Raw genomic sequence first — 14,218 nt, forward strand, 5'->3', positions numbered from 1 at the left:
AAGTAATGGAAATATATATGGGTACCCTTCATTAATCTTTCGTATTATTTTTATTTATCGTTTGAATTCTTATTTACTCATACGACCGTATTTTACATAGATTTACCTTTCTGTTGGTATAAAAAAAAACTCCAGTTTATTTGATTTCATTTTTAGGTCTCCGATTTTTTGAAAATTTCATTATCTGAATTCCCTTCCTCACATCATTAAATATCAATGAATTACCCCAAAAGAATTGAGACAGTAATAACTAAAAAAATTGAAGCACACTTCATATGCGGAGGAAATACTATTATTCATACTTTTGAATACTCCTGTTAATACGCATAGTAATATATTTTGATGTAAGAAATTTCAGTTTAAAATAAGAAATTCTTAGGTCTCGAATGTTTTGAAAAGTGGTCTTCGAAAAAAAATACCAACTCAATACGAAAACAGTAAGGCAGCAGCCGCGGTCATTGCCTCAATGGAAGCTCCGCTACTGATTCGTTTCAATGCATGTTTAAGAATAATCAATACAATTGGTAGGTCCTTCGATAGGATCGACTGGGACGAATGATAGGACATTTAAAATTTGGTTAATGGATAGGAACAGACATTTATACTATAATTCACATTTAAATGAGAATTTGGCATTTTCTTTAATGGTACGTTTGTATGTGCTTTATATAGAGTAGTCTAATGAATATTTGTTATACCAATAAAAAATGAATTCGAGTTACATCCCCTTAAATAACTCTTTCTACATGAATGGAATAAAATGAGCATAAATGTGCTTGGTGAAAGTTATTTACTAAATTTTGTGTAATATTATGCTATTATTCTTTATGTTCATCGACTTAATGCTCTTAAAATAATAAAACCATATGCAAACTGTCAATTTTCATCAAATCAAATCGCTTAGCAACAGCGCCATTTTCATGTTTACAATATGGCGGCGGATAAAGTTGAACAACATTTCTTGTAATATTTTGGAAATACGACAGATAAAGTTCCATACAATTATTCACGAAGACAAGTATGCTTTTGAATGTTACATTTCATCCAGTTTATAAATGAAAATGCACAAGACCGGTACACACCTTAGATATTCTAAGAAAACAGCCTTCTTTTACTTCTGACAGGGGTCCCTATAGTTTAGGGTTCATTTATGGTTAAGAACTAGTGTCAGGGTAAGGATTACAGTCAAAGATAGTTTAGCTAAACAGGTCATTGTCGTCCTTGGTGCCATTAGAAAATATGAATTGTGTCAATTTGTTCAAAATCATGTTTGCACCCTATGACAGGCTTTGTAAAGGTTTTGTGTTGAATAATTTTGTAATTGTGTTTAAGTTAATGTATTGCTGTTAAATTAAGATAAAACATTTATTTAATTGTTTCACATTCTAAAAGCATCAAACCAGTTTCCTATAGTGTTTGGTGAATTGAAATGAAATGAAGAATGAATAGACCTTATCGCTATTATAACAGCTAATCGCTATTTATTCCATTCCGGATAAGTTCTAAAATTACACAACTTTTTCATCCAGTTGAAGCTATCTGCGGCCCTGTTTAAACAATGCACCATGCATGATACTTTTTAATGAGATCTGTTTAAAACATCGTAAATACTTCAAACAAAATATTTTTTTACTATAATTTGAGTTTCGAAAAAGTGGATCATAATCTATCAAACTTTCGTATTGATTGCTTTCTTAATTTTTCCCACCCTCAGCTCGTTACTGATGACCTTTGTTGTTTACCTGTTCAAGGCCTGTTGACCCAAACAGGAAGTTGTCTAAATGACTGTTTTTTTCTGGATTGGACTAAATAGCGATAAGGTGTATTTGGAAATCTGTGCCACTTAACACAGGAATCTGCGCCGCTTGAACTATTGACGTCATACAACAATCACTTTTCCATTGTGGCGTCAGATATTTTCTACTGTGGCGTCAAAATTTTACGGGAACCTTTGTGATGTCCAGTAATGGTGGACAAATAGCGATAAGGTGTATATAGTCATGATATTCAAATTTAAAGCAGTATTTGCGCCCAACCACAGGCCCACCAGCCCAGACTAGTAAAAATGGTGTTGGGCCTGTAAAATTCATCTCTACAGGCCAAAACAAACTACCTAAATATTCATAAAATTCAGCTTTGGGCCTGTAGATTCTAAAGTTTATGGTGGAGACTGTTAAAGGCAAAGTTCATTTTTAAAATTACAGCAGACAGGTGGAAGGTACCAAAAGGCTATATCTAAATTGTCGCAATAACCTTGCCATGGAACAATGAATAGCACAAAGCATACGTTTATTGCCATAGAACAATGAATAGCACAAAGCACATGTTTATTAGGTGTTGTATTTCTGACAGCTATTTTTGAAAGTTCATACAGAGCATTTATTTCCATGAGTTTGTATTTATGAAAATATAAATATTTTGATATAGCTCTATAGTTTAGGACCCCTAAAGTAAAAGATGGGTTAGGGTCAGTTTTTGTGTTGATTTACATGTAGTATATATAGCCCTGTATGGGTTGGGTCCCCTCAAGTAAACGATGTCCATCCTATATATTTCATTAAAAACTACCTTTTTAACAAAATAATTTGTGAGGTTATTTCTGGTTGGATTTTAATGAACTAGGTACCAACAGAATCAGATTTGTCACAGGTTGATTTGTTTATTTTAGGTATTGTATGTTCAATCATTATGATGAAAAAAAAAGAAATGTGTGTCCTCTTCAAAGTATGGGCACGTGCACAATAAATGGGACCGTCTAGACATTTTGCCTACTCCAATTGTGGGAGGGTGGAAATGAGCAAATCCATATTAGCTGTAATTGGTTTGTTGATACTTGTTTTGGACAAATCCGTTTCTCTATATTAAGATATTTTTATGTATGTTAATGATTTATTTTGCAGGACAATAAGGCATCATGCCAGCAGTTTTAGAGATGACACAGGTGGCACCTATGCCAGGAGACCCTAGTAAACTTGAGCCATCAACAAGCCCACGACAAATTCAGATATTAAAGAATAATTACTATGGAATTGAGGTCATCAATAATGTGGTGTACCAAGGATGGGAACCTGGAAGAGAGTACACCAAAAATATTATACTGAAAAATGTCAACGTCAAAACACAAAAAATTAAATACAAGTATGTATACATCCACTTCGTTTGAGCTTTGTTGGATAGTTTTCTCATTGGCAATCATATCATAACTCCTTATTTTTATATGTAATTAAAAAAAATAATTAAAACAATACTTTATAAAGAGTCCAAAGCACTTTTCTGGATTTACCTTCATTAGGAACTCTCAAAGCCAAATATTTGAATGCAAAGGATGTAGAAGAAATGAAACAGTTGAAGAGTTATATGAAATATAAGGACCTACAAAAATGAATATGTTAAAGATTTGTAATTTCATAACTCATTATTATTTGAGTTTGTGAAAGAAACCAAAGTAATATAAACATATCATCAACTTCAGTGCACTTGTCAGAAAAGATTTGATATACTAATCTATAGAGAGAAAGATTTATAGCTTCACAAAAATTGTTTAATTAATTACAGTAAAAGGATAATCTGATATAGAATTCCATACACTTTTATCATAAAATTCTGTTATAAAAGAATCAAGTGCAAATATATTGATAAATGGAGATGCCAGGCACATATCAATAAGACAGCAACACAAGGACACTAAACAACCATGGCCAGGAGATGTCTATAAAGATACAACAGGTTCCCAAAATTGAGCTTCTAACAAAATCGAGCATTTATAACAGAAAAGAAAATATATAAAGCAGTGTGTATTGTATGTGCAATAGTGTTATACCAAAAGAATAATAAAAGAAATTTGAAAACAGAAACATGACAGGTTTAATTAATATTCCAAATTTCAGTTTCTTTTTATAGACATAATCAAAGTGTATTCAGTATTTCAAACAGAAACAGCTGCTTGTGTGTAATTTTAAGAATAGAAAAGAGCGATTCTCACAACAGATGATTATTCATTATAGAATTTCATTCAATCACCATAGCATATATATTATATGTTATTCAGGTGTCAGACAGGGTATATACTGTGACATTCCCGGCTTAGAGTTTATATCCCCTGAGCCGAAGGCGAAGGTGATATAAGGCCCTAAGCCGGGAATGTCACAGTATATACCCTGTCTGTGACCTCAATTACACATATATTACGGATTACCCCTGTCTTAATGTTTTTTCCAGTGCAGGTATTTGTTCGACATTCACCATGCAGCATGTATATATATTCCTTACATGTTTATTGTTTCTTAATATTTTGAGTTATCTTTTAAATGCACCTTTTTTTATCGTGTATGTAATAATTTATATAATACTTTAAACATTAAATTTTAGTATTTGAAGTGTAAATTGTGTGATTTTGTTTTAAAAATGCATTATTGACGGATGCACGTCATTATTTTCTCTCTGTGAGCCTCTGACATTCTTTAGTGTTCTGTATAGCTTTTGACTACGTCACATAGTAACAGGTGCTATGATGACGTTTTTGAGGTTCGAATTGCGGATAAAAACGTCGTATATACCCAAGCAGTTTCCTGAATATATACTGACATTTCTGTGTTGTTATCCAATCACAAAACTCGACACATTTGTAATCCGTAATATATAAATATATTGTTTTTTTTTTTATCAGGAATCCAAAGAGTAGATTTTACACAACACTGTTTCCAAAACCAGTTGTTTTAAGTGCAGGAACCAGTTTCTCATTGCCAATAACATTCCGTCCACTAGAGAAAGTTGTCTATGAAGACAGTATAGAATTCCATACTAAGGTTTGTCACATAGAAATGAAATTGTCTCTCTTTGTAGAAATTAGAACTTACAGATTTCATCAAGCAAATATTTTTGACATGTTTAATTAACAATACCATTTAAAGTTCAGTATTTACCAGGCCATGGAAAAATGAATGTCGGTTTCCCCTAACATGTGAAAATTATTAAGGCCCAGCAGGCAGGAAAAACTTTTTAATTTATTTTATTTTTTTGTGAAAAATCAGTTTCGCTATACAGAGAATGTTGTTGTTAACCTGACAGTAAATCTTGTTTTACATTCTATCTTGTTGTATAAGCTACAAATGTATGTAAACTAAAGGAATGATAATTGAGCAATATGTTGACACACTTTTAAGAGATAATTAGACAATTTTAAAAAGGAACATTGAAAATTGTCAAAAGAAATCAGTGCAACACTTTTTTTTTTAATGTGCAAAGCAAAAATGAAAAAAATAATTGACCTGGAGGGTAAAAACTGACCTGGCAGGGTTAGAGGAAACCAACAATCATTTTTGCAAGGTCTCATGTGTTTTATTAGTTATCTTGGTGTAATCAGGGGTGTACAGAATTTTACACCGTTGTTGAAAATTCTTACACCCTGAGGCGCAGTCGAATGGGTGTATGAATTTTCAACAACGGTGTAAAATTCCGTACACCCCTGATTACACCAAGATAACGAATTTATTTCTTATGAACAATTCCTTCACCCATTTTAAACAGGGATGTAAAATTGAAAAATGCTAATGAAAAATTTCCTGTGTAACATTTTTTCAACTTCGATGTTGCTGCGCATTGTTAAATACTTTTTTTCTTTATTTTGGGGAAATTCAGAATTTTTTTGTGTTCTTTCGAATTTTCGGGGAAAAAAATTTAATTTTTTTTTTTTTTTTTTTTTTTTTTAAGTTTTGTCCTCAAATTTTGTCATTATTTATTTTTTTATTTTTTTTTTTTACATTTAATTTTTTTCTTTATTTTGGCCTTCTTGGCAAAATTTTATTTATCCCGGGGTGAACAAGGGTGGGGTGTTATTTACACCAGGGTAATTAACCAATCAGATTGCAGTATTTATGATGCATAAGAAGTAATGCAACTTATTCCTTAAAAATAATCATGAACATGATTAAGATTTTAACACAATGTTGACTGCTGTATCCCTATTTTTGACATTTTTACCTATTATGTCTGTTCGTTTTGTTCACACATTGTTGTCAATATAATGTCATACAAGTGAGAGGTTTAGTTAGCTATAAAACCAGGTTTAATCCATTTTTTACATAAGGAAATGCCTGTACAAAGTCAGGAATATGACAGTTGTTTTCCATTCGTTTGAGATTTTGATTTTGCCATTTCATAAGGGAATTTCCGTTTTGAATTTTCCTTGGAGTTCGGTATGTTTGTTATTTTAACTTTTAGCTGTAATCATTTTACGGATAGGACAGTCAAAACTTAATCAATCATAACTTTAGAATGTGTAGCCAAGAATACATTATCATTATGAAGATTATCTTTAATGAGCAGATTAAGAACTTTCAATAATATTTTATTTTAGATGAATTATAGATGTTAAGTATGTGAAAAGTATAAATTATTGAAATGAAATGAAAATTGTATTCTGATAAGATATTGTTGGAAATCATGCACAGAAGAATATGTTACCGTAGAAAGGTACTATTGTATCTTATGTCATATACTTATGATGTTATCTTGGTCTTAAGTCATCAATACAATTAACGTCTTTATTTCTATACATGCAGTTTTAGTAAAACCACTTTATGCTAGATATGTTTTATATAAGTGGCCTGTAAGCTGATATATGGAACTATTGCAAATATAAGTGTTTCTTAAATTCCTTGAGTAATTCTCTTGATATATTATACAGGATGGATCATTTGAAGTACCAATTACAGCTGTTTTGCCTCAGGTGGACATCACTGTCCCAGAATTCCTAGATTTCAGTATGTGTGCTGCTAAAGATTCGGTGGAGACCATATTTGAAGTTAAAAACTCAGGGTAAGTCAAAGAAAAACCAATTGAGTTAAAATTAAATAAATTCATGTTTGCACTTAAGACTTAGTAATCGTGTTTGGTTCTGTGAACCACATGAAATGAATTTGTTGCTCTTCAGATTTTTTTTTGCTGATGAGAGTTATTTTGTTGGTTATAGTTATGGAATATACAAGCCTTAATTTATGCTGATGAATCAACATATTTGAATAATTTTTCTTAATATTTTGAATTGGTTTAGGCACTAAGAAGGTACGCTTCCAATAAAGAAAAAAACAAAGACTTTATAGAATAAATAAAAATTTAAGGTTTAAAGAGGAGATAAAGAAAATTAAGGAAAGAACCAAAACATGATTTCTTTGCCCCCAAATTATTGAGTATGAACAAGAATAAATCTAAAGCAAATCTTTCATTGTTTTGATCTTTTATATTTTTTCAGTGACCTTGAAACCAAAGTGGAATGGGAAGTTGGAGAACCTTTCACTATAGACCCACCAGCAGCAATATTAAAATCTCAGCAGATTAAAAAGTTTAAGGCAACATTCAAACCGGAGGTAAAAATTATCTGATTTTGTTAGACTCATCTTTCATACCATGTTTTAACATATTATTCAAAGTTTATTATCTGAATACAGATTATGTCCTTTGGTTATACTTTTCATCACATGTTCAAAAAACAAGTTTATTAAGCAAGTCTTAAGCGGGCTGTTTCTGTCCGCAGTGTAAGCAATTGTTTAAATTTGTGATAAGCCATCAGAAGGTCATACAGTCAAGTCATTTCTATGTCTTTAATGTTAATAGATTTAATATATTATAATACTGATTGGCAAAAGTCAGAAAAAAAATTCACCCTTTAAGATTGTAGTGAACTTAACTCTGAATTAAAATAAATTTATTTTTTATGATAATTGTTTGAAACATCACATGCAGTAAACTTTCATGTCTATTTTTTAGAATGCCAGTGTATTTGAAGCAGATGCTGTTTGCAAATATGGAAATGAATTGAATCTGGCGAAAGTTACAAAGTTAGAAGGCATAGGTGAGTTGAAAAAATAAATTATGAAAAAAGTTTTGAATAAAATTTCTGACAAGTAATTAATTTCTCAAGTAGTACTTATTAACTCTGAAATTTTAATAATTGGGTAAGGGCGGTTCCAGATTTAAAGGTATGATGGGGGGATTGGAAGGGTATTAATAAATTGTGGGTGATTGCAGAATTTTATGTACCGTAATCGGGCTTGTATAGTTTGCACTGGTACATAGTCCGCACCCCCTTCTCCCCACGAAATTTCAGGTAAAAAAACTTTTTGTAACTGTTAGAAAAGGTCTAATGAAACTCCGGTAATTTTAAATCGTGTGTGGTCGTTTGCGGTATTTTCTTGGAAAAACCTATTTTCCATCACCAAACAGAAGCTGAAACTGCTTGTAAATGGTTCTAAAACACTTCACGCTGGTTGAAATACGTCTAAACCACACAAAAAACAATTTAGAAACTTGTGTATGTTTAAACCGGAAGTTTGAAAAGCACGTGTAAAAGATGAAAAAACCCGGTGAGAGTCGAAATTCGTACACAATAGATATCACTATAATACGACTTTGAAAGTAAAACAGTTCCCTCCTTATCTAAAACAGTGTTTTAATTATATACTAGTATCTATCACATTAATGTTTGAAGGGTCTTAAGGTAATACAAAACAAATTTGTCAATAGGAAACACCAAAACGGAACGAATAATAACCGATTACGTTTTGTAGTTTACACATCGTAAGCTGGTTTACGGTTGTCTTTTTTTACTTTTTTTGTACGATTTCATTGAAGCAGATACCAGTTTATATTTAGAAATGCATTGAAAAGAAACGAGAATTTTGTAATGAAGCATTTAATTTTTAAATTTATCAGTATTAATTTGATATTGAATAAAAATAACTTATTAATATGGATTGGGTAAAATAATTGGTTTGAAAAATGATAAGAGCGCCCTCTACAATGTCAATAACAAACATGGCGGAACGTAAACAAACCACATCGCGAAATTGAAATTTTCTCTCTTATTTCTTGCTTATTGTACTCTATAGTCCGCACCCCTGCTGTCAGGGTCAATTTTGGAGAATAAAACCGCGGACTATACAAGCCTTTTAACGGTAACAATCATAAGTAAAATGAAAGTTGTATATTATGGGTGGTTTGAGTCTAAAAAAGTGCCTCCAATCCCCCATGCTTTTAAATCTGGAACAACTCAAATAAGAATCACACCAATGACAGCCCTTTGAAATATCAACATGTCAAATTATATTATTTTTAGAAATCATGATGATTGTGGAGTCTTTTAATTAAAGTATGTGGTCTTTCTTATATATATAACTGTCAATTCCAGATTATTGCATCAGAGGCTTATTTTGCCCAAAATGTAAATGTCCTTAAAAAAAATACCAATGCTCAAACATGTACCTTTGACTTTTGGCTGTAAATTTTGCTGTCTTTTTTTTGTATCTTTGTTTTGACAGATTGTGTTTGAGTTTTTTTTTATTTTGATTTAAGAATCAGAAAACAAACTACATCAATAACAGCAAAAAGACTCCAACATAATCATGAAGCTAAACTATTCTTTAAGTCCAACATGCACACTTTTCACTTTTTTATATATGCATTGACTGTGAAATTGCACTTTTGGTTCAAGAAAATGGCCTTGAATGAAAACTGTTCTTACAGTGATACAAATAAATTCGTACTAATTTTAACCATAGTTTGTTTAACATTTATTTATTTAATATTCTAGGTAAATATCCCCACATTTTGATATCATTGCCTGGAAGACCAGCTACAACACTGAACAAAGACAATTTGGAAGCCACAGTCCAATTTGGTGGTGCACCTGTTGGGACAACTTTACAGAAATACATAGAACTACACAATTTAGCTCCTGTAAGTAACTCATGATTCACAGTTTCAAATGAATTCTGGGTAATATTTTCAAAAGTGTATGTTAAAATTTTCCTATTTCTAAACATAGAAAATCCAGCGATAAAGTTATTTTGATATTTCTGAACTTTTGATGAAGTAATCAACCATCCCTGGTATTGGTTTACCCAATTTAATGAGTAGACTATTGATGATTTTGCAAATATAGCATGAACATATTATTTTTTGAAATTTCATGCATTGTGAGAAGTGCCTTCCAACATTTATTTCAAGAACAGTCCTTATAATAAAATTAGTTCACAGATATGACTGTCATAGTAATTTTTACAGATTTTAAATAAATTGATATACCAACTATGTTATGGATAGATAATATAACTTCTTAGATGAGATTTATTATTAAAGCTCTTTCTTGATAAAGGATTCCAAATTCTTTATTTTTCAGGTACGAGCTCCATTCAAAGTAGAACATCCAACGAGATTAAGCAGGATAGATACAGTATTTGACTGTCCACAGAAAGCAGGAATTGTTCCTCCAATGGGATCAATCAAATTACCTGTAAGTACTGTATAACTGTTAATTGTTTAACAAGAATTGTAAGAATATATCCAGTATTTGATTGTACACAAAATGTTCCGATTACATTGGATATATTTATCTTTATAATCTTGATTAGTATACATGAAATTTCTCCAACACTTAGAAGATCTGTACTGTATTTGATTAGTTCTGTCGAATTGAGAATGATTCATCAATAGAAATCATTAGAATTTATTGTAAATACTTTTTAATTGATATATACATGTTATGCACATCAAGAATAATTTTTAAAAATCTAATTGAGTATTTAATTTCCAAAATAATATTAATCGTCTCTATTGGTTTGAGTGAAATTGCTTGTTAATTTTTCCAAGATTGTCACATTTATCCAGAATCTACTCTGTTGTGGAAAACAACCTTGAGTACCTGACCTCATTAATATCTAAAGTTACTCAACGATTCAAACAGTCAAAATACTTTTCTTACATGAACATGATGAATCCAAAAATCATCATTTTTTAGCTCACCTGGCCCAAAGGGCCAAGTGAGCTTTTCTCATCACTTGGCGTCCGTCGTCCTGCGTCCGTTGTCCGTAAACTTTTACAAAAATCTTCTCCTCTGAAACTACTTGGCCAAATTTGACCAAACTTGGCCACAATCATCATTGGGGTATCTAGTTTAAAAAATGTGTCCGGTGACCCGGCCAACCAACCAAGATGGCCACCATGGCTAAAAATAGAACATAGGGGTAAAATGTAGATTTTGGCTTATATCTCTGAAACCAAAGCATTAAGAGCAAATCTGACATGGGGTAAAATTGTTTATCAGGTCAAGATCTATCTGCCCTGAAATTTTCAGATGAATCTGACCTGTTGTTGGGTTGCTGCCCCTGAATTGGTAATTTTAAAAAAAATTTGCAGCTTTTGGTTATTATCTTGAATATTATTATAGATAGAGATAAACTGTAAACAGCAATAATGTACAGCAAAGTAAGATCTACAAATAAGTCAATTTTTTACAATTTTCATAAATTTTGTAACTTTTTGTAAATTTTTACATAATATTTTCCACTGTAACTACTGGGCCAAGTTCATTATAGATAGAGATAATTGTAAGCAGCAAGAATGTTCAGTAAAGTAAGATCTACAAACACATCACCATCACCAAAACACAATTTTGTCATGAATCCATCTGTGTCCTTTGTTTAATATGCACATAGACCAAGGTGAGTGACACAGGCTCTTTAGAGCCTCTAGTTTATTTCCATATTCCCCAGCCCAACTAAAAACGTGAAAAAAAAGAGACTTTAATACAAAAATACAGTATATGCACACATGGGTAAAATATTCACACTTTCATGACTGACAAAAAGGAAAAGACAAGTGCTTGCTTACCTGACAGTACTTCCATTGAACTTTTTTTGAAATGTCACTAAGAGAAGTAGGAGCATCGTGGAGTGCAGTGCAAATTTGACTATTTTCACTCCCAAATATGTTGTATGATTATTTTCATTTGTCTTAGATTGAACTTGAAATAAATATCAAATTTTCATTTCAGTTGACCTATAACCCTCACACAGTTGACACAACAAGTATTGATTACTTTCATATTGTTGCTATTGGTAACATCAGTAAAAGTGTGGTCAAGTGCCAGGGAGTGTCAAAAGGTCAGTATGCAAATTAAAAAGGTTTCCAGATAATAAAGAATTTCGTGTTATGTTTCACAAAAAATATGACCAAAATGATTTGATTAAACATTAATTAGGCAGCAAGTCAACAGCAACAGAAACAAGAAATTCAGAGATGAACACAAAAAATGTCTTATTGAATACTGTAAACAGGGAAATTTTGCACCATCTGTTATTAATGATTTATAAACTGAATTTAAATTTCCAATGCTTTGAATTCACAATTTCCTAGTGATGTTAATTCATGTACAGTCTTGGTCCTATGAATCATTAGCATTGCTATGAAATATTTGTTTTTTTTATTTTCGCATAATGATATTAATTTTGACTGAAAAAAAAACTGCCTATAAAAAATTTATGGTTCTTGTTATATTAAGATTTGTGGTTCATTGTTGCTCTCGAAATCCATGAAAATTAATACCCACATGAATATATAATAATGAATTCACATTTGCATACAGATTAAAAAATTGTGATATACTCCATTCTTGTACAAATTATATATATTTATATGAAATGATCTACTTACCAAAATAGAAAACCAATGAAATTCTGAATTATGCCAGTAATGTAACCAGATGAATATTGCATTAACTGGAACTCACATTTTAATTTTTATTTATAGCATTCAACTACAACATTCACAGGGACTCACATTAATTAATATTACAATATTCAGTTGCTTGTTCATGATTTATTATAATGAATACTTGCGTTTAATTTCTTAAATTAACAATATTTTTTAGGCCCATTTGTTCAACTAAGTTCACAAACAATCAACTTTATGCAAATTGATTCAGGACGGATCGGAACAAAGACTATTGATATTGTTAACAACTCAGATGTAGATGCTCAGTTCCAGGTATAGTTAGATATAGATTAAGTTACAAATGCAGCCATTGGTCAAATATGCAGTGTTCTTTGTTACATAGGTTTTGATTGGATATTGGGAAAAAAAATTAGAAGGCGTAATCAATGATTTTATGTTGGAATTAATAAAAATGTCAAAAACTTTTCTAGTGTTGGATAAATTTAAGATTTAATTTGAAAAATATCTGATTTCAGAACTCAATTGCTCAGTCTTTAGTTTTCTATGTTTGCTTTGTCATGAGTTGGAATATTCCTTTGGAATCTTCCACCTCTCTTTTACTGCAGTATGATATCCATGTTTTAAGTCCTTAAATATACATTATAGTATCATTTTTATTGTTTGTTTGCTAACTCCACTGTTTATTATAGAATCCAGCCTTGTCGTTCAGAGAGTAAGATGCAAAAATGTATTCACCCTACTTTAATTGTATTTTTATTTTTTAGTTTATGCTTGATTGTGAAGAAAGTGTTTTCAAATTTGAGAAATTGACAGGATCAGTGCGTGCTAACAGCACTATAACAGTGATAATAAAATTCTTTCCAGTACATCCAATCAACTATTATAAACGTTTGGCATGTATAGTCCACAATCAGGCAAGTATTGGGTTTTATAAGTTGTAGAACTTGTCTGATCTATTTATAGAAGTTATTACATTGCGGTAATAAAATACATGTAGCATGATTTCCAAGTCAAATAAAAAATAATAATGCTCACACATAAAATAAAACAATATTTTCTTGCATTTTCTACTTTAATAATTTACTTTTAAAGTCAATGTAACTACAAAAATAACTAATCCAAGAATATTCAGCTTGTCTAGATCTTCAAAAAACATTGAAACGTACGGGTGACCTATACTTGCTAACTTATACGTCTGGTCTATGGTGGAAAGTTGTCTCATTGGCAATCAAAAACAATAAAAAGTAAAATAACAAAAATACCAAACTCCGAGGAAAATTAAAAAAAAAATCAAATGTCAAAATCAAAAGCTCAAACACATCAAACGAATGGATAACAACTGTCATATTCCTGACTTGGTACAGGCATTTTCTAATGTAGAAAATGGTGGATCAAACCACATCTTCTTGTTTTTATATAAGTCACTGATAGGCTATGTGCACTTATTAACTCATGTGTTGTTTGGTACATCCTTGGAACATTTTTTGATATTCTGATTCCTTTGTGAGTTACATACAGTAAATTTTGGTGTGTGCTTAACTTACGCTTTTTTTGTGTACCCTGAAATAGACCCTTTGCTATCATTTGACTGTTAATTAAAATGCATTGCACAAGGTAAAAAACACGAATAATGAATACAGTGAAAAATTAACTGTCCCATTTATTGCAAAAAACATTATGCCAAACTAATCCAAAATACATTATTATATAA

The 14,218-nt window shown here is 31.0% G+C and overlaps 1 protein-coding gene across 1 annotated transcript in view; it reads left to right on the top strand.

Moving 5' to 3' along the window:
- Positions 1-904: 904 nt before the first annotated feature.
- LOC127718333 (cilia- and flagella-associated protein 65-like) overlaps positions 905-14,218 on the top strand; it is a 41,343-nt gene continuing 28,029 nt past the window's right edge. The window contains exons 1-11 of the mRNA XM_052224329.1: positions 905-1,018; positions 2,901-3,138; positions 4,667-4,805; positions 6,686-6,816; positions 7,250-7,364; positions 7,765-7,849; positions 9,587-9,732; positions 10,175-10,288; positions 11,828-11,936; positions 12,704-12,819; positions 13,272-13,421. Of these exons, the coding sequence (XP_052080289.1) occupies positions 2,915-3,138; positions 4,667-4,805; positions 6,686-6,816; positions 7,250-7,364; positions 7,765-7,849; positions 9,587-9,732; positions 10,175-10,288; positions 11,828-11,936; positions 12,704-12,819; positions 13,272-13,421 (1,329 nt within the window). The 5' untranslated portion in view covers positions 905-1,018; positions 2,901-2,914. The remainder of the gene's footprint in view (positions 1,019-2,900; positions 3,139-4,666; positions 4,806-6,685; positions 6,817-7,249; positions 7,365-7,764; positions 7,850-9,586; positions 9,733-10,174; positions 10,289-11,827; positions 11,937-12,703; positions 12,820-13,271; positions 13,422-14,218) is intronic.

The sequence above is a fragment of the Mytilus californianus genome, unplaced genomic scaffold, assembly GCF_021869535.1.
Source record: "Mytilus californianus isolate M0D057914Y unplaced genomic scaffold, xbMytCali1.0.p SCAF_10, whole genome shotgun sequence".
Taxonomy (NCBI): domain Eukaryota; kingdom Metazoa; phylum Mollusca; class Bivalvia; order Mytilida; family Mytilidae; genus Mytilus; species Mytilus californianus.